The sequence below is a fragment of the Euprymna scolopes genome, chromosome 20, assembly GCF_053919585.1.
Source record: "Euprymna scolopes isolate OS-2025 chromosome 20, ASM5391958v1, whole genome shotgun sequence".
Taxonomy (NCBI): Eukaryota; Metazoa; Mollusca; class Cephalopoda; order Sepiida; family Sepiolidae; genus Euprymna; species Euprymna scolopes.
Genome location: NC_136501.1, coordinates 77,185,602 through 77,213,508, shown reverse-complemented (window position 1 = coordinate 77,213,508; position 27,907 = coordinate 77,185,602). Strand labels below are relative to the sequence as shown.

Below are 27,907 nucleotides of genomic sequence, written 5' to 3'. Positions count from 1 at the left end.
GAGAGAGAGAGAGAGAGAGAGAGAGAGAGAGAGAGAGAGAGAGAGAGAGGGGGGAGGGGGGAGAGACCCCATGAACGAGGAGAGAGGAGGAGAGAGACAGACATACAAAGAGAGAGAGGGAACTGATAAGCAGCCGGCAATCAGTTAGCTTGGCGGCTACAAGCCGAAGGCGACAGACGTAAGCGATTGAAGGCAGCGATGGCGGTGAATTTCGAGAATATAGCAGGTTTAAAAGTTTGTTTTAATTTTTTCAAATTTTCAAATAGATATATATGCAATTATATATATATATATATATATATATATATATATATATATATATATATATATATATATACATATATATTTATGTATTTGTATATATATAAAACATATATAATCGAGATAATACACTGATTAGAAAGCAGATGAAAGATCCTAATGGATATTACTTGAAGTAATACTTTCAGGGCGATCCTAGCCGAAAAGAAGAAGCTCAATATTTAAGCATAGAACAATATATAAGTTTTGTTTAAATTCTGAAAAAAAAAACAACATATAGACACATATATTCGAATTAAGAATTTATTGTTTGACAAAGGGAATATATAGAAAGGGTTATGTTAATTTTCTTAATCCATGGATTTTCAATAAAAGGCTCACATCATTAGAGGAAATTAAATGCGGTTAGCAAAATGTTCAGCTGTGAATAGACACTTATTTTGCTTTTCAGCACAAATATTGAAAATAGTTTTTTAAGTGGTGAATGATAATTATATGGAAATAATTATAGGAAAAGGGATTTTGATACAACCTGGGTAGTCCATTATTGGAAGGAGTACAATGTCCTCCGGGGTTATAAATCCAGGTAGGCAGAATATTGGTCCAGGGGAGAAGGTAGTAGTCCCATATAACAATATATACACACATCATAAAACATACACGCATGCTTACATATAAAAAAAGATTCGTGTGTATTTAAGTGTGCATGTGTGCATGCATGGCATGGATCAGTGTGTGTGCGTATGTGTATGCAATATATATGTATGTATATATATGCGCATGTATGTGTGTATGTGTATATATGCGTATGTATGTGTGTCTGTGAGTGTATATGTGCTTATATCTGTGCTTATGGTAAGGTTTGACAGATAGATATACAGTTTATTATTATACAAATAATTAAATTCAACCACGTTTGGACAACCTCACGCCCAGCCCCGAAGTTGCATCAAGTCCCTCCATTATAAAAATAGCTAATTAACCACAGTATATAAAGCATTCACTCAAACATCGATTCCAACCCAACGAACAGCAAACCAACTCATCCATAGATCGCCTCAAAACAGAAATATATACATTTTAAATAAATTTAATTAAACCTGATCACACTACGACAACAAGCGTAATGAACAAACTGCATCTCAATTAATCAAGTTACTTTTAAATATACCCTCAAAATTAAAAGCACCCAACCTTAAACTCACTTAAATAAGTAATCCTCCAAGCATTCCAAAACTTCAGATATAACTCGTCCCCTTCTCCACCTGACCCACTCACCCATCCGCTCAGCAAAGACAGCATGCCCACCCCATCTCATACACAATCCCATTTAAAATCACGAGAATATCCATTTCCCATTTGAACTTAAAATTAAGAACACTAAAATACACCCCCCGAAGAAATTCCATTAAGTACCTGCATACTCACCCAAACTTAACCCTTCCCCCTTCTCTCTTTATCCACTCTACTTCACCCCACCTTCCTCTTTCCCTCATCTAAAAGGCTTCCCTCACCCACTATCAACAAGAAAGCTGACCAACACTTTACCGGGATTCTCCCCTGGACCAATATTCTGCCTACCTGGATTTATAACCCCGGAGGACATTGTAAACTTTTAATTATTTCCATATAATTATCATTCACCACTTAAAAAACTATTTTCAATATTTGTGCTGAAAAGCAAAATAAGTGTCTATTCACAGCTGAACATTTTGCTAACCGCATTTCATTTCCTCTGATGATATGAGCCTTTATTGAAAATCCATGGATTAAGGAAATCCACATAACCCCTTCTATATATTTTACAAAATCCACATAATCCTTTTGTCAAACAATAAATTCTTAATTCGAATACATGTTGTTTTTTCAGAATTTAAATATAAACACTAAACTTCTAAAACATATATACATATTTATATATATATATATATATATAAAACATATATATATATATATATATATATATATATATATATATATATATATATATATATCCATATCAATATAAATATAAATATATGTGTGTGTGTGCGTGTGTGTGTGTGTGTGTGTGAAAGCTAAGTACATTTCATATCAGTTATCCAATCAGAACGTGTTTAAAGTTACCAACCAACATTGCTTTCTGCTAATTCTGTTGGTTTCTTAGGAGAGTCCTTGTCCTTCTGTCTTTCGGTGGACATAGGCAAATCTTCCTCGTCTCGGATTTGTATGATTTCCATCTCGTCTAAAAGCAAGTAACATTCTTTTGACCACGGTCCAGGTCTTTGCTCTGTCACGTGATCAATTGCTCTCATACCTATACAACATAAAAGACAAAATACAATTAATATTTTATTTAGAAAATCTTATTTATAAAGTGAAATCAAAATACATCCTATTTTTTGCTTATAATCATTTCATAAACAAAATATAGGATTTTGCTCTGTATGTGCTTTAATGATTTATTGTAAAAAAATGATAGAAATTTAATTATAATCCCTTATTATTACTTACACCATCCCAAATATCACGTTTTACAACTAATACAGAAGACTCTCCAAACGACGCACACACTTCTACAATTTTCTTTCCAGTGCCAATGTTAGAATACATGTAAGTAAACATCTCCCAAACTGAATGCAACATTACGCACTATTTTTCACTATTCTTTCTACTGCATGTGTGATTTGGTCTTTTACGGAAACAATGCATATTCATCATTGTAGTAGTTAATTTATTTGTTGTTGCAAGGATGCTTTTTCTTAATTATGAATTAATAGGAATGTTTAAATGTTAATTCTCATTTTCAATTGTAATACACTGCAACTAATACTTATAGATAGTTAAAAAATCGAGTAAGAATACTCATATTAGGTTAAGGGGAGCATTAGTTTCTTTGGTTTTTCCAATTTTTCAGAGTAACGTCCATGCATAGGTGCGTTAGTACTGATATGGTTGGTTTGTTATTTTATTATTGCGTGCACCTATTGTCTTTCAGTTGCAGGCGTCTTCCCTTTCTTCCTAAGAGTCTTATGGATGGCTCTACTCTTGATGAGAAATCGACTCTAAAACTTCATGGTCTTTTTTTCTCATTAAATGTTAAATCCATTGCTCTTTCTTCTTGAAAAATTGGTTCTCTCTATCGTTCTAAACACTTTTTCTCACAACTGAAACTATTCTCTATCTTTAAAAATTTACTATCAGACCATGTATGGAGTATTGTTGTCATGTTTTGGTGAATCTCTGTCCAATTTGAAAGCTCTTGATAAATTGCAGAAACTTACGATTCCCCCCCCCCTTATCATTTCTTCTTCACTGCAACCTCACAAATATGATGTTAGTTTCAGTTTTTTCTATAAATACCATTATGGTTCATTTGTTCCAGCTCGTTTGACTCGTTAGTCTTCATCAATTCATTGTAATACAGCTTCCTATTCCAGTAGCTTCTTTCCAAGAACTGCAAGGTTGTGGAATTCTCTTCCTGCTCACTGTTTTCTTTCTACCTACAGCCTTGGATTTTTCAAGACTAAGGTTAATAGACATCTCTTGTTTTTTCAATAATCATCTTTCGTTTTGTTTTAGCTCATTACATCAAGTGGCTTCATGCCTTGTTTTGAGCGATTTCCATAAAAAATACTTCTGAAAAGTCTCATCTTTAAAATGTTTTTTTCTTTTTAATGAAAATATTCTCTTTCATTCTGTTTTCTTTTAAATTGGTATAAGAATAACATTTCTTCTTGTGTTTATATAATTTATCTTTGAACACTTGCTATCAGTACATCTCATATCAGTTTCTCAGAGAATATATAATATTAGCTCAGTGTTGCTCGATAGTGTATTTATTTGCAATGTGTTTTACTCCTTTTTAAAAAATTATATTGTTTTTCCTTCAAAATATTATATATTACAAAAGTTATGTTCTTTAAGCAAAAATGGTGGCAAGGATTAAATCAAACATTCTATTTTTCTTGCAATAAAAATAGCAGAATTAAATATTGATTTTGTAAAAAAAAAACTATCGATGACAAAGAAACGAAAAAGAGACTGATTTTACTGATTATATGATAAATCTAGAATCGAATTCTAAATATTTAATCAGATAGACTTCAAAAATGTTCTTGTAAATTCGGGAATTCAGTAATCATTGTAAACACAGTGGTTATTCAATTCATCTACTGTTTAATGTGAAAATGATTCGGATTTTAACTCGATTAAGCGATTTGTTAAAAAAAAAAATTGAGTTTTGAAAATCTTATTGCAAATAAATTATAGTTAGAGCTGGTTTCTATTTTATGAGAATCCCAATACAATATTATGAAGCTCTTAACTAATCCCTCCAGTAAATCTATTTTTATAATTGAGCATCTTTGACCATTTTTTTAGTGTAGTAAATGTTCACCGTTATACACCTTCCAATTGTAATATTATATTCCACTTATCATATCTACCTGGTTGAGTCTATCTTAAAAATATTTGTTTTCCTTGCAATAAGATTTTTGATCATCGACGCAATCATATTTGAAACTGTAGAAAAAGTCGGATTTAAAAATTTCAATTTATTTAAGGAAAATACAACAGGAAAATACAACAGGAAAATCAAAAATAACTGAAGCTTGTTATGCTTCAGTTATTTTTGATTTTCCTGTTGTATTAAATTGATGAAAATTAAGTAAAGTTACCTTCATCATCTTGAAGAGCAATATTGGCACCATTCGTTAAAAGAAGATTCATAATATTCATAAGTCCAAAATAAGCAGCAACCATTAAAGGCGTTCTGGTGAAAAATATATGAATGAGATAACTTCATCTTTTATTTACTTTTTGTTAAAATTTAGTTTCTCATATTAAGTTTCTTTGAATTTTCTTTTTATCAGATGATTATATCTATTGATTAGTCAAACAAATGGATGGACAACCAGGATTTTATGGCTCAAAAGTTTATCTAGAATTTTGCTCGCGGAATCTTACTCAATAATAGCGAAAAAATGAAGGTTTGGGTGAAATATTCCTATGCAGGACTCGTAAATGTCAAGTGTGAGTGGTCAAGATATCTCTGCTAGTTGTGGATTAAAAATGGCATGGACACTGGTCTTTCTAATATCGTCATTAAGACGTTCAAAGCTACTGGCTAAGAGGAAACTGAGTTGGTGAGGCAGTTGGCTGAAACAGCCTTCCGTGATGATAAAAATTTAAAGAACTACTATTACTTTGATTTTCAATCACGATTACTATTGTGGCCTTAAGCTTACTGATCAGCAATTGAAACTGCTTAGACATGTTTTAGACTGGTGAAAGTTTTTGTGCTGGGCAGATGCACCTGAGATGCTATTTTCATTGCATGCCAACTGCAAAAAACAAAAAAATAAATAAAAAATACATTACTTCTAGATGGCCTTCCTACATAGCATTCGTTTATCTTGAAAAGTCATTTAGCTATGTGCATAGAAAAATGCTTTGGTGGGCAATTATATGCTTGATGAGGAAAAGTAGACTATCCGTTTGCAAATGCTCAAAATTGTGTTAAGTGACGAGTTTGGAGTGGGTGTTGGGGTTCATCATAGCTCAGTGATCAGCCCTCTTCTTGGTATTTCTGCAGTTTATAGATCGTACTAAAACATGTGGGAAAGTACTGAAATGCTTTGCCAATTAGATCGCAACAACTGGCAATCGCAAAAAAAATGTTATGCTTTTCACAAATTCAATCTTAAATCTTTAGTCATTGGAATTAATATTTAAAATGTTTATTTCTTGTTTTGATGTTTTCATTAATGACTTTGTCACTCAAGCATTTTTCTGTTTTCCAATGCTAGAAATTAACTTTAATGCAACAGAAAATTTGAAAATAGAAATCCCCCCAAACAACAAAAACAACCTAATCTAATCATAATCCTAACATAGTTGGTAGGGTAAAACAGAGTGGACAAGAAAAAATCATTAAAAATAATTGCTATTAATTGTTGCATTGTTGTTAAAAATAAATATTTTATCATGCAATTTACCATATAACAACCGTTTTTTCTTGATTTGATTTTTTCCTTAATTTTAAAGTTTCTTAAAAATACATATTTTTTCATGTTTTTTGTAATAAAATTATTTTTAATTAAAATTATTAGACGATGATTGTTTTCTTCTTTATCTAAATGTTATTTGATTTGTCCAAAATATCATCAATTTTTTTGTTCAGCAGCTTCCAGTGGTTTGCATAACCTACTGGAATATGCTAAAGAAATGTCGGTTGTAGTGCAGCTGAAAATGTCTTCTCAATTATTAAATCATTTCTCTCTGATTGGTTCATTAGACTAGTGGTTGATGAAGTATGAAGTATTAATGCTGGATTCCCTCAGGGGTCCATCCTAGGCCCAACTCTCTTCCTGATCTACATTAATGATCTTCCAAATCACATCCTTACATCATTCGTAAACATTTATGATAGCACATCAAAGAGTGTAAACGACCAAGTTCTCTCCGATTCTCTCTCCTCTGAGCACGATGTACAATGATAAACGACGTGGCTGGTTACTTTTAATGCATCTAAAACAAAGCTTCTATCTTTACATCATCAACGATCTGATTGATGCCCATCTGACATCAATTGAAATGAATATCTCTCGTTTTTGGGAGGCATCATATTTTGACAAGCTTCTGGGCTTGACCTTTACTCCCGATCTGAAATGGAACACATATATCAAATCCGTTGCCAAGGCCGCTGGAAAAATGGTAGGATCTTTCTACCGCTCCAGTAGATATCTCACTCCTGATGCAATTCTCTACCTATATAAAAGCCAGGTATGGCCAATGATGGAGTATTGTTGCTACATCTGGGCAGGAGTTACTAGAAGCAGCTTATCCTGCTTTGACAGAGTTCAAAATAGACTTCGTAGCTTAGTGGGGAATGCCCTTTTTTTCTTCCCTGCAACCTCTTTCCCACAGAAGAGACGTTGAAAGTTTGTCTCTGCGTTATCGCTATTTCCATGCCAAGTACTCAGCTGAGCTTCAATCTATGGTCACCTCCTCACCAAACTTTCATGAAAAACACTCGTCTAGCCAAAACCACTATCAATAATTTCCCACACTCTTTATCTGTGCCTAAACCTAAACGTAGATTCCATGAACAAAGCTTCTTTCTTAGAACTGCACACCTGTGGAACTGCTTTCCAACTGACTACAATATGATTGTCTTCAAGTCCAACATAAACAAGTTCTTGATGAACCGCCCCCCTAAGTAATCCAATTTACATTTCTAATACTTATGCTTACTATATTATAATCACATTAACTAATGCCTACCTATTAACCCTTATCCTCGAGTGGCCTCCGGACCTTGATAAACAGTGATTCTTGTGTAAAATTTTTTTAAAGAAAGTATAATTTTCATTTGAAAAAACTGTCCGTCAGAGTCAACTGAAATCGGGCAATTACCGAAAGAAAGAAATTTGCCTGACACATGATTAATTCATTCATTTCTCGGAAATATCGGTTGTAGCACAGAAATAGAGATAGTATAGAGAAGAAAGATTTTAGGATAAACATGAAGAATTCTGGTATAAGTTTCAACCTCCTTAAAAACTCTGGTAAGTTTCCCTGTGATGTCTTTTGCAGAGGTATACTCTCAGTGCAAACTATGGAACACCAAGAAGTGTAATAGGTTTATTAAGAGGTGGTTGCCTGCTTAATCAAATAGTTGAGCTGAGGCTCATGTGGGTGTAGATGGTAGCCTAAATAATATTAATGCCACCTTCTGTTATTTGGTTGACATGTTAGATGCTGAGGGTGATTGGGAATGCACCATTATTGCTTGCTGTTGTGTTGCATGGGCCAATTCTTAATATGCACAATTTCTGTGAGATTTAGAACAAAGTCTTTCCAGCTGATGTTGACTCTGACATCTTGTACAGCCGCGAGTCAAGGTTCATAGACACTTTTGATTTTGGCATAATGATAATACCATGATCAAATGGGTATGCAACTACAAACTGGAAGAAAAGATAACCAAAAAATTAATGAAATAACAGATGTCTTATGCACTCAGAGATGTTTTATGCACTCCGATGTTTTATGCACTCAGATGTTTTATGCACTCAGATGTCGTATGCACTCAGATGTCTTATACACTCAGATGTTTTATGCACTCAGATGTTTTATGCACTCAGATGTCTTATGCACTCAGATGTCTTATGCACTCAGATGTTTTATGCACTCAGATGTCTTATGCACTCAGATGTCTTATGCACTCAGATGTCTTATGCACTAAGATGTCTTATGCACTCAGATGTCTTATGCACTCAGATGTTTTATGCACTCAGATGTCTTATGCACTCAGATGTTTTATGCACTCAGATGTTTTATGCACTCAGATGTCTTATGCACTCAGATGTCTTATAGACTCAGATGTTTTATGCACTCAGATGTCTTATGCACTCAGATGTCTTATGCACACAGATTTTTTATGCACTCAGATATCTTATGCACTCAGATGTTTTATGCACTCAGATGTCTTATGCACTCAGATGTCTTATGCACTCAGATGTCTTATGCACTCAGATGTCTTATGTCCTCAGATGTTTTATGCACTCAGATGTTTTATGCACTCAGATGTTTTATGCACTCAGATGTCGTATGCACTCAGATGTCTTACGCACTAAGATTTTTTAATGCACTCAGATGTTTTATGCACTCAGATGTTTTATGCACTCAGATGTCTTATGCACTCAGATGTTTTATGCACTCAGATGTCTTATGCACTCAGATGTTTTATGCACTCAGATGTCTTATGCACTCAGATGTCTTATGCACTCAGATGTTGTATGCACTCAGATGTCTTATGCACTCAGATGTTTTATGCACTCAGATGTCTTATGCACTCAGATGTTTTATGCACTCAGATGTCTTATGAACTCAGATGTCTTATGCACTCAGATGTCTTATGCACTCGGATGTTTTATGCACTCAGATGTTTTATGCACTCAGATGTTTTATGCACTCAGATGTCTTATGCACTAAGATGTTTTATGCACTCAGATGTTTTATGCACTCAGATGTTTTATGCACTCAGATGTTTTATGCACTTAGATGTCGTACGCACGAAGATGTTTTATGCACTTAGATGTCTTATGCACTCAGATGTTTTATGCACTCAGATGTTTTATGCACTCAGATGTCTTATGAACTCAGATGTCTTATGCACTCAGATGTCGTATGCACTCAGATGTTTTATGCACTCAGATGTTTTATGCACTCAGATGTTTTATTCACTCGGATGTCTTATGCACTCAGATGTTTTATGCACTCAGATGTTTTATGCACTCAGATGTCTTATGCACTCAGATGTTTTATGCACTCAGATGTCTTATGCACTCAGATGTTTTATGCACTCAGATGTTTTATGCACTCAGATGTTTTATGCACTCAGATGTCTTATGCACTCAGATGTTTTATGCACTCAGATGTCTTATGCACTCAGATGTGTTATGCACTCAGATGTCTTATGCACTCAGATGTCTTATGCACCCAGATGTTTTGTGCACTCAGATGTTTTATGCACTATGATGTTTTATGCACTCAGATGTCTTATGCAATCAGATGTTTTATGCACTCAGATGTTTTATGCACTCATATGTTTTATGCACTCAGATGTTTTATGCACTCAGATGTTTTATGCACTCAGATGTCTTATGCACTCAGATGTTTTATGCACTGAGATGTTTTATGCACTCAGATGTCTTATGCACTCAGATGTTTTATGCACTCAGATGTCTTATGCACTCAGATGTCTTATGCACTCAGATTTTTTATGCACTCAGATGTTTTATGCACTAAGATGTCTTATGCACTCATATGTCTTATGCACTCAGATGTTTTATGCACTAAGATTTCTTATGCACTCATATGTTTTATGCACTCAGATGTTTTATGCACTCAGATGTCTTATGCACTCAGATGTTTTATGCACTCAGATGTTTTATGTACTCAGATGTCTTATGCACTCAGATGTTTTGTGCACTCAGATGTCTTATGCACTCAGATGTTTTATGCACTCAGATGTCTTATGCACTCAGATGTTTTATGCCCTCAGATGTTTTATGCACTTAGATGTCTTATGCACTCAGATGTTTTATGCACTGAGATGTTTTATGCACTCAGATGTCTTATAGACTCAGATGTTTTATGCACTCAGATGTTTTATGCACTCAGATGTCTTATGCACTCCGATGTTTTATGCACTCAGATGTCTTATGCACTCAGATGTCTTATGCACTCAGATGTTTTATGCACTCAGATGTCTTATGCACTCAGATGTTTTATGCACACAGATGTTTTATGCACTCAGATGTGTGATGCACTCAGATGTTTTATGCACTCAGATGTTTTATGCACTTAGATGTCTTATGCACTCAGATGTTTTATGCTCTCAGATTTTTTATGCGCTCAGATGTCTTATGCACTCAGATGTTTTATGCTCTCAGATGTTTTATGCACTCAGATGTCTTAGGCACTCAGATGTCTTATGCACTCAGATGTTTTATGCAATCAAATGTTTTATGCACTCGGATATTTTATGCACTCAGATGTCTTATGCACTCAGATGTTTTATGCACTTAGATGTTTTATACACTCAGATGTCTTATGCACTCAGATGTCTTATGCACTCAGATGTTTTATGCACTCAGATGTTTTATGCACTCTGATGTCGTACGCACTAAGATGTTTTATGCACTCAGATGTCTTATGCACTCGGATTTTTTATGCACTCAGATGTTTTATGCACTCAGTTGTCTTATGCACTCAGATTTCTTATGCACTCAGATGTTTTATGCACTCAGATGTTTTATGCAGTCAGATGTTTTATGCACTCAGATGTCTTATGCACTCAGATGTCTTATGTACTCAGATGTTTTATGCACTCAGATGTTTTATGCACTCAGATGTTTTATGCACTCAGATGCTTTATGTACTCAGACGTCTTAGGCACTCAGATGTTTTATGCACTCAGATGTTTTATGCACTCAGATGTTTTATGCACTCAGTTGTCTTATGCACTCAGATGTTTTATGCACTCAGATGTTTTATGCACTCAGATGTTTTATGCACTTAGATGTCTTATGCACTCAGATGTTTTATGCTCTCAGATGTTTTATGCACTCAGATGTCTTATGCACTCAGATGTTTTATGCACTCAGATGTCTTATGCACTCAGATGTTTTATACACTCAGATGTTTTATGCACTCAGATGTCTTATGCACTCAGATGTTTTATGCACTCAGATGTCTTATGCACTCAGATGTCTTACGCACTCAGATTTTTTAATGCACTCAGATGTTTTATGCACTCAGATATTTTATGCCTCAGATGTTTTATGCACTCAGATTTTTTATGCACTCAGATGTTTTATGCGCTCAGATGTCTTATGCACTCAGATTTTTTTATGCGCTCAGATGTTTTATGCACTCAGATGTTTTATGCACTCAGATGTCTTATGCACTCAGATTTTTTATGCACTCAGATGTCTTATGAACTCAGATGTTTTATGCACTCAGATGTTTTATGCGCTCAGATGTCTTATGCACTCAGATGTTTCATGCACTCAGATGTTTTATGCACTCAGATGTTTTATGCACTCAGATGTCTTATGCACTCAGATTTTTATGCACTTAGATGTTTCATGGACTCAGATGTTTTATGCACTCAGATGTCTTATGCACTCAGATGTTTTATGCACTCAGATGTCTTATGCACTCAGATGTTTTATGCACTCAGATGTCTTATGCAGTTAGATTTTTATGCACTTAGATGTTTCATGGACTCAGATGTTTTATGCACTCAGATGTCTTATGCACTCAGATGTTTTATGCACTCAGATGTTTTATGCACTCAGATGTCTTATGCATTCAGGAGTTTTTATGCACTCAGATGTTTTATGCACTCAGATGTTTTATGCACTCAGATGTTTTATGCACTCAGATGTCTTATGCACTCAGATTTTTTTATGCACCCAGATGTTTTATGCACTCAGATGTTTTATGCACTGAGATGTCTTATGCACTCAGATGTCTTATGCACTCAGATGTCTTACGCACTCAGATTTTTTAATGCACTCAGATTTTTTAATGCACTCAGATGTTTTATGCACTCAGATTTTTTATGCACTCAGATGTTTTTATGCACTCAGATGTCTTATGCACTCAGATGTTTTATGCACTCAGATGTCTTATGCACTCAGATGTTTTATGCACTCAGATGTTTTATGCACTCAGATGTCTTATGCACTCAGATGTTTTATGCACTCAGATGTTTTATGCACTCAGATGTGTTACGCACTCAGATGTCTTATGCACTCAGATGTCTTATGCACCCAGATGTTTTGTGCACTCAGATGTTTTATGCACTATGATGTTTTATGCACTCAGATGTCTTATGCAATCAGATGTTTTATGCACTCAGATGTTTTATGCACTCAGATGTTTTATGCACTCAGATGTTTTATGCAGACAGATGTCTTATGCACTGAGATGTCTTATGCACTCAGATGTTTTATGCACTCAGATGTTTTATGCACTCAGATGTCTTATGCACTCAGATGTTTTATGCAATCAGATGTCTTATGCACTCAGATGTTTTATGCACTCAGATGTTTTATGCACTCAGATGTTTTATGCACTAAGATGTCTTATGCACTTAGATGTCTTATGCACTCAGATGTTTTATGCTCTCAGATTTTTTATGCGCTCATATGTTTTATGCACTCAGATGTTTTATGCACTCAGATGTCTTATGCACTCAGATGTTTTATGCACTCAGATGTCTTATGCAGTCAGATTTTTATGCACTTAGATGTTTCATGGACTCAGATGTTTTATGCACTCAGATGTCTTATGCACTCAGATGTTTTATGCACTCAGATGGCTTATGCACTCAGATGTTTTATGCACTCAGATGTCTTATGCAGTCAGATTTTTATGCACTTAGATGTTTCATGGACTCAGATGTTTTATGCACTCAGATGTCTTATGCACTCAGATGTTTTATGCACTCAGATGTTTTATGCACTCAGATGTCTTATGCATTCAGGAGTTTTTATGCACTCAGATGTTTTATGCACTCAGATGTTTTATGCACTCAGATGTTTTATGCACTCAGATGTTTTATGCACTCAGATTTTTTTATGCACTCAGATGTTTTATGCACTCAGATGTTTTATGCACTGAGATGTCTTATGCACTCAGATGTCTTATGCACTCAGATGTCTTACGCACTCAGATTTTTTAATGCACTCAGATGTTTTATGCACTCAGATTTTTTATGCACTCAGATGTTTTTATGCACTCAGATGTCTTATGCACTCAGATGTTTTATGCACTCAGATGTCTTATGCACTCAGATGTTTTATGCACTCAGATGTTTTATGCACTCAGATGTCTTATGCACTCAGATGTTTTATGCACTCAGATGTTTTATGCACTCAGATGTGTTACGCACTCAGATTTCTTATGCACTCAGATGTCTTATGCACCCAGATGTTTTGTGCACTCAGATGTTTTATGCACTATGATGTTTTATGCACTCAGATGTCTTATGCAATCAGATGTTTTATGCACTCAGATGTTTTATGCACTCAGATGTTTTATGCACTCAGATGTTTTATGCACTCAGATGTCTTATGCACTCAGATGTCTTATGCACTCAGATGTTTTATGCACTCAGATGTCTTATGCACTCAGATGTCTTATGCACTCAGATGTCTTATGCACTAAGATGTCTTATGCACTCAGATGTTTTATGCACTCAGATGTCTAATGCACTCAGATGTTTTATGCACTCAGATGTTTTATGCACTCAGATGTTTTATGCACTCAGATGTCTTATGCACTCAGATGTCTTATAGACTCAGATGTTTTATGCACTCAGATGTCTTATGCACTCAGATGTCTTATGCACACAGATTTTTTATGCACTCAGATATCTTATGCACTCAGATGTTTTATGCACTCAGATGTCTTATGCACTCAGATGTCTTATGCACTCAGATGTCTTATGCACTCAGATGTCTTATGTCCTCAGATGTTTTATGCACTCAGATGTTTTATGCACTCAGATGTTTTATGCACTCAGATGTCTTATGCACTAAGATGTTTTATGCACTCAGATGTTTTATGCACTCAGATGTTTTATGCACTCAGATGTTTTATGCACTTAGATGTCGTACGCACGAACATGTTTTATGCACTTAGATGTCTTATGCACTCAGATGTTTTATGCACTCAGATGTTTTTATGCACTCAGATGTCTTATGCACTCAGATGTTTTATGCACTCAGATGTCTTATGCACTCAGATGTTTTATGCACTCAGATGTTTTATGCACTCAGATGTCTTATGCACTCAGATGTTTTATGCACTCAGATGTTTTATGCACTCAGATGTGTTACGCACTCAGATGTCTTATGCACTCAGATGTCTTATGCACCCAGATGTTTTGTGCACTCAGATGTTTTATGCACTATGATGTTTTATGCACTCAGATGTCTTATGCAATCAGATGTTTTATGCACTCAGATGTTTTATGCACTCAGATGTTTTATGCACTCAGATGTTTTATGCAGACAGATGTCTTATGCACTGAGATGTCTTATGCACTCAGATGTTTTATGCACTCAGATGTTTTATGCACTCAGATGTCTTATGCACTCAGATGTTTTATGCAATCAGATGTCTTATGCACTCAGATGTTTTATGCACTCAGATGTTTTATGCACTCAGATGTTTTATGCACTAAGATGTCTTATGCACTTAGATGTCTTATGCACTCAGATGTTTTATGCTCTCAGATTTTTTATGCGCTCATATGTTTTATGCACTCAGATGTTTTATGCACTCAGATGTCTTATGCACTCAGATGTTTTATGCACTCAGATGTCTTATGCAGTCAGATTTTTATGCACTTAGATGTTTCATGGACTCAGATGTTTTATGCACTCAGATGTCTTATGCACTCAGATGTTTTATGCACTCAGATGGCTTATGCACTCAGATGTTTTATGCACTCAGATGTCTTATGCAGTCAGATTTTTATGCACTTAGATGTTTCATGGACTCAGATGTTTTATGCACTCAGATGTCTTATGCACTCAGATGTTTTATGCACTCAGATGTTTTATGCACTCAGATGTCTTATGCATTCAGGAGTTTTTATGCACTCAGATGTTTTATGCACTCAGATGTTTTATGCACTCAGATGTTTTATGCACTCAGATGTTTTATGCACTCAGATTTTTTTATGCACTCAGATGTTTTATGCACTCAGATGTTTTATGCACTGAGATGTCTTATGCACTCAGATGTCTTATGCACTCAGATGTCTTACGCACTCAGATTTTTTAATGCACTCAGATTTTTTAATGCACTCAGATGTTTTATGCACTCAGATTTTTTATGCACTCAGATGTTTTTATGCACTCAGATGTCTTATGCACTCAGATGTTTTATGCACTCAGATGTCTTATGCACTCAGATGTTTTATGCACTCAGATGTTTTATGCACTCAGATGTCTTATGCACTCAGATGTTTTATGCACTCAGATGTTTTATGCACTCAGATGTGTTACGCACTCAGATTTCTTATGCACTCAGATGTCTTATGCACCCAGATGTTTTGTGCACTCAGATGTTTTATGCACTATGATGTTTTATGCACTCAGATGTCTTATGCAATCAGATGTTTTATGCACTCAGATGTTTTATGCACTCAGATGTTTTATGCACTCAGATGTTTTATGCAGACAGATGTCTTATGCACTGAGATGTCTTATGCACTCAGATGTTTTATGCACTCAGATGTTTTATGCACTCAGATGTCTTATGCACTCAGATGTTTTATGCAATCAGATGTCTTATGCACTCAGATGTTTTATGCACTCAGATGTTTTATGCACTCAGATGTTTTATGCACTAAGATGTCTTATGCACTTAGATGTCTTATGCACTCAGATGTTTTATGCTCTCAGATTTTTTATGCGCTCATATGTTTTATGCACTCAGATGTTTTATGCACTCAGATGTCTTATGCACTCAGATGTTTTATGCACTCAGATGTTTTATGCACTCAGATGTCTTATGCACTCAGATGTTTTATGCACTCAGATGTCTTATGCACTCAGATGTTTTATGCCCTCAGATGTTTTATGCACTTAGATGTCTTATGCACTCAGATGTTTTATGCACTGAGATGTTTTATGCACTCAGATGTCTTATAGACTCAGATGTTTTATGCACTCAGATGTTTTATGCACTCAGATGTCTTATGCACTCCGATGTTTTATGCACTCAGATGTCTTATGCACTCAGATGTCTTATGCACTCGGATTTTTTATGCACTCAGATGTTTTATGCACTCAGTTGTCTTATGCACTCAGATTTCTTATGCACTCAGATGTTTTATGCACTCAGATGTTTTATGCAGTCAGATGTTTTATGCACTCAGATGTCTTATGCACTCAGATGTCTTATGTACTCAGATATTTTATGCACTCAGATGTTTTATGCACTCAGATGTTTTATGAACTCAGATGCTTTATGCACTCAGATGTCTTAGGCACTCAGATGTTTTATGCACTCAGATGTTTTATGCACTCAGATGTCTTATGCACTCAGATGTTTTATGCACTCAGATGTTTTATGCACTCAGATGTTTTATGCACTTAGATGTCTTATGCACTCAGATGTTTTATGCTCTCAGATGTTTTATGCACTCAGATGTCTTATGCACTCAGATGTTTTATGCACTCAGATGTCTTATGCACTCAGATGTTTTATACACTCAGATGTTTTATGCACTCAGATGTTTTATGCACTCAGATGTCTTATGCACTCAGATGTCTTACGCACTCAGATTTTTTAATGCACTCAGATGTTTTATGCACTCAGATTTTTTATGCCTCAGTTGTTTTATGCACTCAGATTTTTTTATGCACTCAGATTTTTTATGCGCTCAGATGTCTTATGCACTCAGATTTTTTATGCGCTCAGATGTTTTATGCACTCAGATGTTTTATGCACTCAGATGTCTTATGCACTCAGATTTTTTATGCACTCAGATGTCTTATGAACTCAGATGTTTTATGCACTCAGATGTTTTATGCGCTCAGATGTCTTATGCACTCAGATGTTTCATGCACTCAGATGTTTTATGCACTCAGATGTTTTATGCAATCAGATGTTTTATGCACTCAGATGTCTTATGCACTCAGATTTTTATGCACTTAGATGTTTCATGGACTCAGATGTTTTATGCACTCAGATGTCTTATGCACTCAGATGTCTTATGCACTCAGATGTCTTATGCACTCAGATGTTTTATGCACTCAGATGTCTTATGCACTCAGATTTTTATGCACTTAGATGTTTCATGGACTCAGATGTTTTATGCACTCAGATGTCTTATGCACTCAGATGTTTTATGCACTCAGATGTTTTATGCACTCAGATGTCTTATGCATTCAGGAGTTTTTATGCACTCAGATGTTTTATGCACTCAGATGTTTTATGCACTCAGATGTCTTATGCACTCAGATGTTTTATGCACTCAGATGTTTTATGCACTCAGATGTCTTATGCACTCAGATGTTTTATGCACTCAGATGTCTTATGCACTCAGATGTTTTATGCACTCAGATTTTTTATGCACTCAGATGTTTTATGCACTCAGATGTCTTATGCACTCAGATTTCTTATGCACTCAGATGTTTTATGCACTCAGATGTCTTATGCACTCAGATTTTTTTATGCACTCAGATGTTTTATGCACTCAGATGTTTTATGCACTGAGATGTCTTATGCACTCAGATGTCTTATGCACTCAGATGTCTTACGCACTCAGATTTTTTAATGCACTCAGATGTTTTATGCACTCAGATTTTGTATGCACTCAGATGTTTTATGCACTCAGATGTTTTATGCACTCAGATGTTTTATGCACTTAGATGTCTTATGCACTCTGATGTTTTATGCTCTCAGATGTTTTATGCACTCAGATGTCTTATGCACTCAGATGTTTTATGCACTCAGATGTCTTATGCACTCAGATGTTTTATGCACTCAGATGTTTTATGCACTCAGATGTTTTATGCGCTCAGATGTCTTATGCACTCAGATTTTTTTATGCGCTCAGATGTTTTATGCACTCAGATGTTTTATGCACTCAGATGTTTTATGCACTCAGATGTCTTATGCACTCAGATTTTTTATGCACTCAGATGTCTTATGCACTCAGATGTTTTATGCACTCAGATGTTTTATGCGCTCAGATGTCTTATGCACTCAGATGTTTCATGCACTCAGATGTTTTATGCACTCAGATGTTTTATGCACTCAGATGTCTTATGCACTCAGACTTTTATGCACTTAGATGTTTCATGGACTCAGATGTTTTATGCACTCAGATGTCTTATGCACTCAGATGTCTTATGCACTCAGATGTTTTATGCACTCAGATGTCTTATGCACTCAGATGTTTTATGCACTCAGATGTTTTATGCACTCAGATGTGTTATGCACTCAGATGTTTTATGCACTCAGATGTTTTATGCACTCAGATGTCTTATGCACTCAGATGTTTTATGCACTCAGATGTCTTATGCATTCAGATTTTTTTTGTGCACTCAGATGTTTTATGCACTCAGATGTTTTATGCACTCAGATGTCTTATGCACTCAGATGTCTTATGCACTCAGATGTCTTACGCACTCAGATTTTTTAATGCACTCAGATGTTTTATGCACTCAGATTTTTTATGCACTCAGATGTTTTATGCACTCAGATGTTTTATGCACTCAGATGTTTTATGCACTCAGATTTTTTATGCACTCAGATGTTTTATGCACTCAGATGTTTTATGCGCTCAGATGTTTTATGCACTCAGATGTTTTATGAACTCAGATGTCTTATGCACTCAGATGTCTTATGCACTCAGATGTTTTATTCAATCAGATGTTTTATGCACTCAGATGTCTTATGCACTCAGATGTTTTATGCACTCAGATGTCTTATGCACTCAGATGTTTTATGCACTCAGATGTTTTTTGCACTCAGATATCTTATGCACTCAGATGTTTTATGCACTCAGGTGTCTTATGCACTCAGATGTTTTATGCACTCAGATGTTTTATGCACTTAGATGTTTTATACACTCAGATGTCTTATGCACCCAGATGTCTTATGCACTCAGATGTTTTATGCACTCAGATGTCTTATGCACTCAGATGTTTTATGCACTCAGATGTCTTATGCACTCAGATTTTTTTATGCACTCAGATGTTTTATGCACTCAGATGTTTTATGCACTCAGATGTCTTATGCACTCAGATGTTTTATGCACTCAGATCTTTTATGCACTCAGATGTCTCATGCACTCAGATGTCTTATGCACTCAGATGTCTTACGCACTCAGATTTTTTAATGCACTCAGATGTTTTATGCACTCAGATTTTTTATGCACTCAGATGTCTTATGCACTCAGATGTTTTATGCACTCAGATTTTTTATGCACTCAGATGTTTTATGCACTCAGATGTTTTATGCGCTCAGATGTCTTATGCACTCAGATTTTGTTATGCACTCAGATCTTTTATGCACTCAGATGTCTCATGCACTCAGATGTCTTATGCACTCAGATGTCTTACGCACTCAGATTTTTTAATGCACTCAGATGTTTTATGCACTTAGATTTTTTATGCACTCAGATGTCTTATGTACTCAGATGTTTTATGCACTCAGATGTTTTATGCACTCAGATGTTTTATGCACTCAGATGTTTTATGCGCTCAGATGTCTTATGCACTCAGATTTTGTTATGCGCTCAGATGTTTTATGCACGCAGATGTCTTATGCACTCAGATGTTTTATGCACTCAGATGTCTTATGCACTCAGATTGATTATGTACTCAGATGTTTTATGCACTCAGATGTCTTATGCACTCAGATGTTTTATGCACTCAGATGTTTTATGCGCTCAGATGTCTTATGCACTCAGATGTTTCATGCACTCAGATGTTTTATGCACTCAGATGTCTTATGCACTCAGATGTCTTGGCCATGTTTAGTGTGCCTCTTTTTGCATCAACAATATTAAATGTTCCGATATCCTGGGCACTAGGAAAGCAGTTTTGCCAAAGCACACCTACAAAACTTATATCTTACAGCATTATAGCTGCTGTAAGGTTCGGTTTCAACGGTCACATCTATTACGTTGGAAGCAATGGAAAAAGTGATTTCTGTACGCAATCGCAGAGCCATGTTCTGGAGAGAACCCCGACTGGCTGTTAGGTTTTTGCTGGGACTTTTTCGAGGGTATGAAACGGTCTGTACCTACAATTAACCATTCCGTCAGGTCTGATACTATAGAGGACACATCCTTTTAAATATGCAACGCAGAGGAAGATCTGACATAAATGTATGGAAGCTATCCCAGTCAGCCATAGAGTATCGATATACTGTACGATGGAGAGATACATCTGAAGACTTATTACATTTCGTTTTTATCTTAACTGATACAACAGAGTGGTCGGAAGATCCAAGTGGAGACAGAAAAGAAGATGAACATAGCTCAGGGCAAGTTGTGAGAAAAAGATCTAGGAGACTTGCATACTGGCTGTCAGTATTGGGCACAGAGGTGGGTTCGTGAACAACCTGAGTGAGGTCATAAGTAATGGAGAAATCGTTACAGAACCCCCCCTCGCCATCGGTCTTGTTTGAGTGGGTTAACCATTCAACATTGTGAACATTGAAGTCTCCACAGACGTGAATGTTTGCTGAAGGATAGGCAGACAGGACGTGGGTCGGATTTAGAAGTTAAGTTAGAGCATCCTTTAACTACGAACTCATCTAGGGAAATAGTCGGTCCAATGCCAGTTTCGCTTAGGAATAATAGGTCTGGTTTAGTATCCTGTAGTAGAGTTTGAACCTCTAGAAGGTTGGGACGTAGACCCCCTGATATTGGAGAAGGAGACATGGTAGTAGGGGCATTGAATATATCGTTCAATTGGTCAGCAAGAAAATAAAAAATAAAATAAATAGATACATTTCAATATTTACCTTTCTAGCTTCTATTAAGATATTCATTTTTTTTCTCTTCTACTTTTCCAAGACGCTGCCTTCAACGCAGTAAAGTTTCCATTCTACAGAGCCATGTGTTTGGGGTGTGTGCTCAGGACAGAGAGAGAGAGAGAGAGAGAGAGAGAGAGAGAGAGAGAGAAAGAGAGCAAACCAACTTGATATAATTAATAAAGTAGGGGCGTTAAAAGAACATTAAAAGATAATTTATTTTTAAAAAAATACGCAAGATCGCATATATTTTCTATTCGAGAATAGAAATCCAAACATTGAAAAACAATAAAAAAAAGAAAAAAGTAGGACATACAGAAAAAAAGCCCAACTGTTTTTCAAACTAATCCGAAAATATCGTTTTACCAATCAATAAAAACAATAAAATATAATCCGAGAAAAGTACTTTCCGCTGTTTCAACAACTAAATAACAAAATATAAACAAACAATATTTATATTCCCAACAGACACAAAGCAAATTCTTGTTATTTTAAAAGCTTATTTTTCTTGTAACGTCAATGCTGTGTTGAATGAAAAATTATCGAAAGGAAGAACATATATTCCGTCTTCGATAACGTGGGCACGATTTCTTCAACGTAGTTGAAAATCTTTGTTTAATATTGAGGAAAATCATTATTTGATATAACCATGTCAAATTATTTCAAACGGCAAAAGAAACAATTTTGAAAAAAAATTCCTATGCGACTATTGCGGGGCCAGTCGTCTGGGGACAATTGACCCAACAACTAACAAGGTAGACACGGGCAAAAAATAAACAGCAAAGAAAAATGACAGACACAGGGTATTTGGTTAAAGATAAGGGTTCGCCCTTTATTTGAAAAGGAAGCAAAAAATCATATGATCTGGATGCTGGTCGTCCAGAAGGTCGCGCGTCAATGGAGGCTAAGGTCTGGAGGTCTAGAATAGGTACTCTAGACGTAGCGTGGTTCAGGGTTGCTAGCTGGGTCTGGAACGATCGGCTGGACGTCAAAGCGATCCGGAGCAGATGGTGGACACGGAGAATGAGGTGGTCAATGTTAAGGAACGGATGACACAGAGAACGGAGGGGTCAGTGTTAATGAATGGACGACACTGAGAACGGAGGGGTTAGTGTTAATGAATGGACGACACTGAGAACGGAGGATCAGTGTTAAGAAACGGACGAGACTGAGAACGGAGGATCAGTGTTAAGGAAAGGACGGTTGATAGCGAGCCAGGTGCGAGTGAGGTTGCAAACCGGAGGAACAAGGTGCGAGCGAGGTAGCAGACCAGAGGTGCGAGGTTGCAGGCCGGAGGAGCAAGGTTGCCGGAAAGCTGCAGGAGGAGCTGGAAAGCACTAAGGACTGCAAAGGCTGCGGGAATGAGCAGGAAGCCGCTGGGGTGAGCTGGAAGGCTGCAGGAGCAAGCCGGAAGGCATCAAGGGCTGCGGGAATGAGCTGGAAGGCACCAAGGGCTGGAAAGGCTGCGGGAATGAGCAGGAAGCCGCTGGGGTGAGCTGGAAGGCTACAGGAGCAAGCTGGAAGGCACCAAGGGCTGCGGGAATGAGCTGGAAGGCACCAAGGGCTGGAAAGGCTACGGGAATGAGCAGGAAGCCGCTGGGGTGATCTGGCACCAAGGACTGCGGGAATGAGCTGGAAGTCGCTGAAAGTTGAAGTTCGTTGCTGCTGACAACCTTTGGCGCTGGTGGATTCGGTTGACATGACTGGTAGCGTCTGTCGCCGCTTTGGGAGCCTCCTCCTACTCCCCTGACCAGGGCTGGTGCGTGGCCGAAACTCTCTTTTTTTTCTGTTTATTTTATTGCCAAGGACCCCCATTTTTTATACAATACTTTATTAAAATGTTATAAATAATGGAGGGGGAGGGTCCTTTAAACAATGTGGCATGACGCCAAAAAGGAATCGGCGGAGAGAAATGGGGGTCGGGGGTCATCCAGTTTGTCGCTTCCCTAAGCTAGTTTATCACTCATCATTCACTCTGTGGGCCTAAGTTATTTAAAATTCCCCACATGCGTGCATGTTTTACAAAACTTTATTTACAAAAACAGGAAAGGTTTTTTTTCTTTTTTTTTTTTTAAATCAACGCAAAAGCAAACCTAAATCAAAAGCAAAAAGAAAATTAAAGCATTTATATACAAGCGTAAAAAAAACATGAATAAACCTGGAACCCCATCCTCCAACGTAGACCCCTACTACCGCGTCTCCTTCTCCAACATCAGGGGATCTACGTTCTAACCTTCCAGAGGTTGAAACACAATTACAGGAGACGAAATCAGGCATATTCTTTCTAAGTGAGACTGGCATAGGGCCAACCATTTCCCTAGATGAGTTCATAATTAAAGGAGACTCCAACTTAACATCTAAATCTGACCCCCAAGATCGCCATGGGCATGGAATATGTGCCTACATCAAAGATGGCTTTCCATGTAGTAGGGATATCTCCAGAGAAGACCCTACTTGACCTTATATGTGCTTCCGGGTTGCACTAGCTTACACCACTGCATTTATATTTGCCCTCTATCGCCCCCACAACAGTGGGGTTACTATCTTTAAGAGCATATCTGAGAAAATTGACCACATCCTGTCTGCTCATTCTTCGGTTAACATTCACATTTGCGGTGACTTCAGTGTCCATAATGTGGAATGTCTGACCCACTCAAATAAAACCGATGACGAGGGGAGGTTCTGTCATGATTTTGCCACTGCCCATGACCTCACTCAGATTGTTCGCGAGCCCACCCGTGTGCCTGATACTACCAGTCAGAATGCAAGCCTTCTAGACTTTTTCCTCACAACTTCCCTTGAGCTATGTTAATTGTAGGCATAGAAAACCTAACAGCCAGCTATGGTTCTCCCCTGAATGTGCTGCTGCCATCGCGCACAGAAATCACTTTTTCCATAGCTACCAACGTAATAGATATACTGAGACTAAAGCTGCTTTCAGGACTGCCAGCAACCAATGTAAAAGAGTAATAAAAAATGCAAGACAGCTATATGCTCAGTACGTTAAATCCAAAGTAGCTGAGCAGCGGCTTGGTTCCCACCAGTTCTGGCAAATAGCAAACAGGATCTTGAACAGAAGCGTGCGTTCTATCCCAACTATCATCAATGGACCTGAGGTTATCTCGTCAGCATCAGACAAGGCCAAACTATTTGCCAAGAACTCTGCAGCTAACTCTACCCTATGCGACAAAGGCCACCAACTTCCTGTATTTCCTCCTATAGCAGACAACACACAATGCAACATACAAATATCTGTGCGTGTGGTCGCCAAGTTAATAAAGAACCTTGATTCCAGTAAAGCAACTGGCCCTAACGGCATTCCAGTTATAGTGCTGAAAAAGCTCCAACCAGAACTTGCCCCCATACTTACAAAACTGTTCAAGCGTTGCCTTAAGGAGAAGTGCTTTCCAGCACCCTGGAAAACCTCATCAGTATGCCCTGTCTTTAAGAATTCAGATGAAAAGTCATCTCCCTCTCAGTACAGACAAATAAATCTCCTGTGTGTTATGAGTAAGTTGCTGGAATCCATATTAAATAGAGAAATAGTCAACCACCTCAGCAGGAATAACCTTCCTGGTGACGCACAATATGGTTTCCGCTCTGCAAGATCTACCGCAGATGTGCTGACGGTTATATCCCACAGGATTAGTGAATCTCTTGACAAAGGGTTCCTTTCCAGGGCAATTGCTCTTGACATATCAAAGGCCTTCGACAAGGTATGGCATAAGGGTCTACTTCACAAGATTTCCAGCTACGGTATCACTGGAAATATTTACTCATTCATTAAATCATTTCTCTCCGATAGGTTCATAAGAGTAATGGTTGATGGGCAGATATCAGAGGCCGACAGTATTAATGCTGGAGTCCCTCAGGGGTCCATCCTGGGCCCAACTCTCTTCCTGATCTACATATATGATCTCCCAAAACACATACTTAAATCATTTGTTGACATCTATGCTGATGACACGACCATCTATGGCAACACATCAAAGGCCGTAAATGACAAAGTTCTCTCTGATTCTCTCTCTTCTGATCTGGAGCACGTGGTACAGTGGGGGAAGAGGTGGCTGGTCACCAGTACTGGCGGAGTTCGCGGCAATTGAAGAAAGTATTATCAGTCGTTTCTATGGCCGTTGTCCCACAACAGGGACAATCAGGCAACTCTAAAAACCAGGAACTTCATTGTATGTTGTTGAGTGGAAGTGCATTTCGGGCCAGAGAGAACTCCGAATTGTTCAGATGACTCGAACCTGGCGCCCAGCTCCACGTGGAGTGGATCTCACTCTGCTGCCAACCCAAACATGTGCATAGCGAGTCGTCGGCAGCCCTCTTCACTTGATTCCTGTGGATTTCCTTTAGGGTAGCAGTCACAAGGTCGCTGAACCTTGGTAGCCGTTTTAGCGCGGCTCGGCACTCTTTCATGTAAGCAGATTCTCCCCGCGGCCTGCGACGGCTCTCAATGGAAGGGTTGGGAACGAGGTCGGGGAAGGCGGCAGTAACCACGGGGTGCCATGGTTGGTCATCTTGCATATAGTTGCTCATGAAGGCCTGCCTCTCAGCGTCTCGATGACACTTCAAGTCTGGCATTCCCAAGTCTCCCTCACACAGACTGCTCACCCAGTGTCTTCCTCTGTCCCAAAGAAGCGAGGATAAGAGTTCGACAAGAGCTGTTAGGTGTTGTGCAGGCAGAGGAAGTATGGCCAGCCGGTAAAGGATGAGAGGAAAGACGTAAGTGGCGCACGCCTCAGCTCTACTCTTTAAGGAAAGTTTCCTAGGAAGTCACTAATTGACTGCAGCCTCCACCTTTGACCGTACCTCCAACCAATTTTTGACAAGCTGAAGACCTGAACCACACGCCAAGGATCCAAACTGGGTGATGTGTCCAGCTGAAGGGCGCCGGGAGGTTTGCGTTTCAACTTCAGGCGCCCAACCACACTCCTACCGACTTGCTGCGGTTTATCTTGGTCCCTGTAATTCTTTCGTACTGAGCGAGTACCTCCGACACGATCTGAAGCTTGACACAAAGATCGTGACATCATCGGCGAACACGGATACCTTGGCAGCTGAGCCACTGGGTATTACAATTCTGCGCTGGGCCGAATTTGCCTCCCCACGTCTCAGCTTGTGGAGCAGGGGCTCCAAAGCCAGGAAATAGAGTAGGGGTGACAGCGGACAATCCTGACGAACTGACCGAGAGATAACAAAGGGTTTCAAGCACTTTCCGTTGACTTACACGACGGCTGTGGGCTGTCGATACATCACGGAGATCCACTTGCAGAAGTCCGGTTTAAAACTGGCGGCCTCTAAGACAGATGCTAAAAAAACGATGGTCGACCCTATGGAAAGCTTTGGATTGATCTAAGTTGATCAGCGCTGCTTCCGTGTCGTCAACTATCCCTCATCCATCCCTCCCTCTAGGATCGTGCAGATCAGGTGCAAGTTGTTCTGAATCGATCTCCCCTTCACAGCGTAATTCGGTTCCGATTCAACCAACTCACCGATAACAACCTGCAGCCAATTCGACAGGACCTGTGTTTAGCAGAGTTATGGGCCTGTAATCGTCTAACTGTTCCCCACCATGCCCATCACCTTTCTTCAGCAATGTGATCACTCCCTTGGTGACTTGGCCTGGGATGGATCCCTGAGCAAATCAATGGTTGAACACATCCGTCAGAAGAGGCAGAAACATGGCCGACAGCCTCAAATACAGTTCCTATGGCAGACCATCGAGTCCCGGCGATCTGTCACAGCTGACCTGCTTCAGCGCAGTAAAAACCTCCCGCTCCATCACCCGGCCCTCGCAACTAGCCGCTCTAGCCGCCTCGAGGCGGGGAGAGTCAGCCACTAAACTCAAGGACCAGAAGATCGGGCTGCTGCGTAAAATGCTCCTCGAAATGTTCTCAAAACCCCTTGCAGATATCCCGAGTCAATTCCAGGATGCATCCATCCAGATGTCTTACCTTTGCAATGTACTTGTCCAAGCCACACCTAGAAATTTCACGACGCGCGTCAATGTTGGAGTTGACTGCTTCATTGCCTACCTTTCTAAGCCTAGCTCTGACTACTTGACCTTCATAACACTCGCTATTCTCGCGCAGAAGGTCCTGCTTAGCTAGTTTGTGACTAACCCTATCACCCTCCCATGTAGCCCGGGCTAGTTTCTGCTCTAGCTTCTTCTTCGTCTTGGCCTTATCTAGTGCAAGGCGCTGGGCATACTTGACGGAGAAGGTTCTAATTTTGGCTTTTAGACCTACCCACCACTTACTCCCAGTAACCGCCCCCACTAGTGCTTTTTGAATTAATTCTATTAGCTTCTCTTGGAAGTCTTGTATCTCCAGAAGGGAGGTGTTTAACTCCCAGTGAGCCACTAACTTAGGCCTATTTCCTAGCTTCAGCGGGGCCATAACTAATTTATGGTCTGTCTGGCCTAGCCAAGTGAACGTGGGATAAGATAAGAAGTCTACTTCACCTCTCCTAACTAACATCCTGTCCAAGTAAGTGTTTGGATAGGAGGAAATGCTATTGGTCCACGTCCACATCTCCCGCCCCGGTTGCTCAACCCGAAACCTGTTGACCA

At 38.2% G+C, this 27,907-nt stretch overlaps 1 protein-coding gene across 3 annotated transcripts in view; it reads right to left on the bottom strand.

Moving 5' to 3' along the window:
• LOC145241470 (uncharacterized) overlaps window positions 1-27,907 on the bottom strand; it is a 353,227-nt gene that overhangs the window by 250,011 nt on the left and 75,309 nt on the right. For all 3 annotated transcript variants that reach the window (XM_080104454.1, XM_080104452.1, XM_080104455.1), the window contains 2 exons: window positions 4,920-5,014; window positions 2,372-2,557 (listed from right to left, as the gene is read on the bottom strand). In XM_080104454.1, coding sequence (XP_079960580.1) covers window positions 2,372-2,557; window positions 4,920-5,014 — 281 coding nt within the window. The remainder of the gene's footprint in view (window positions 1-2,371; window positions 2,558-4,919; window positions 5,015-27,907) is intronic.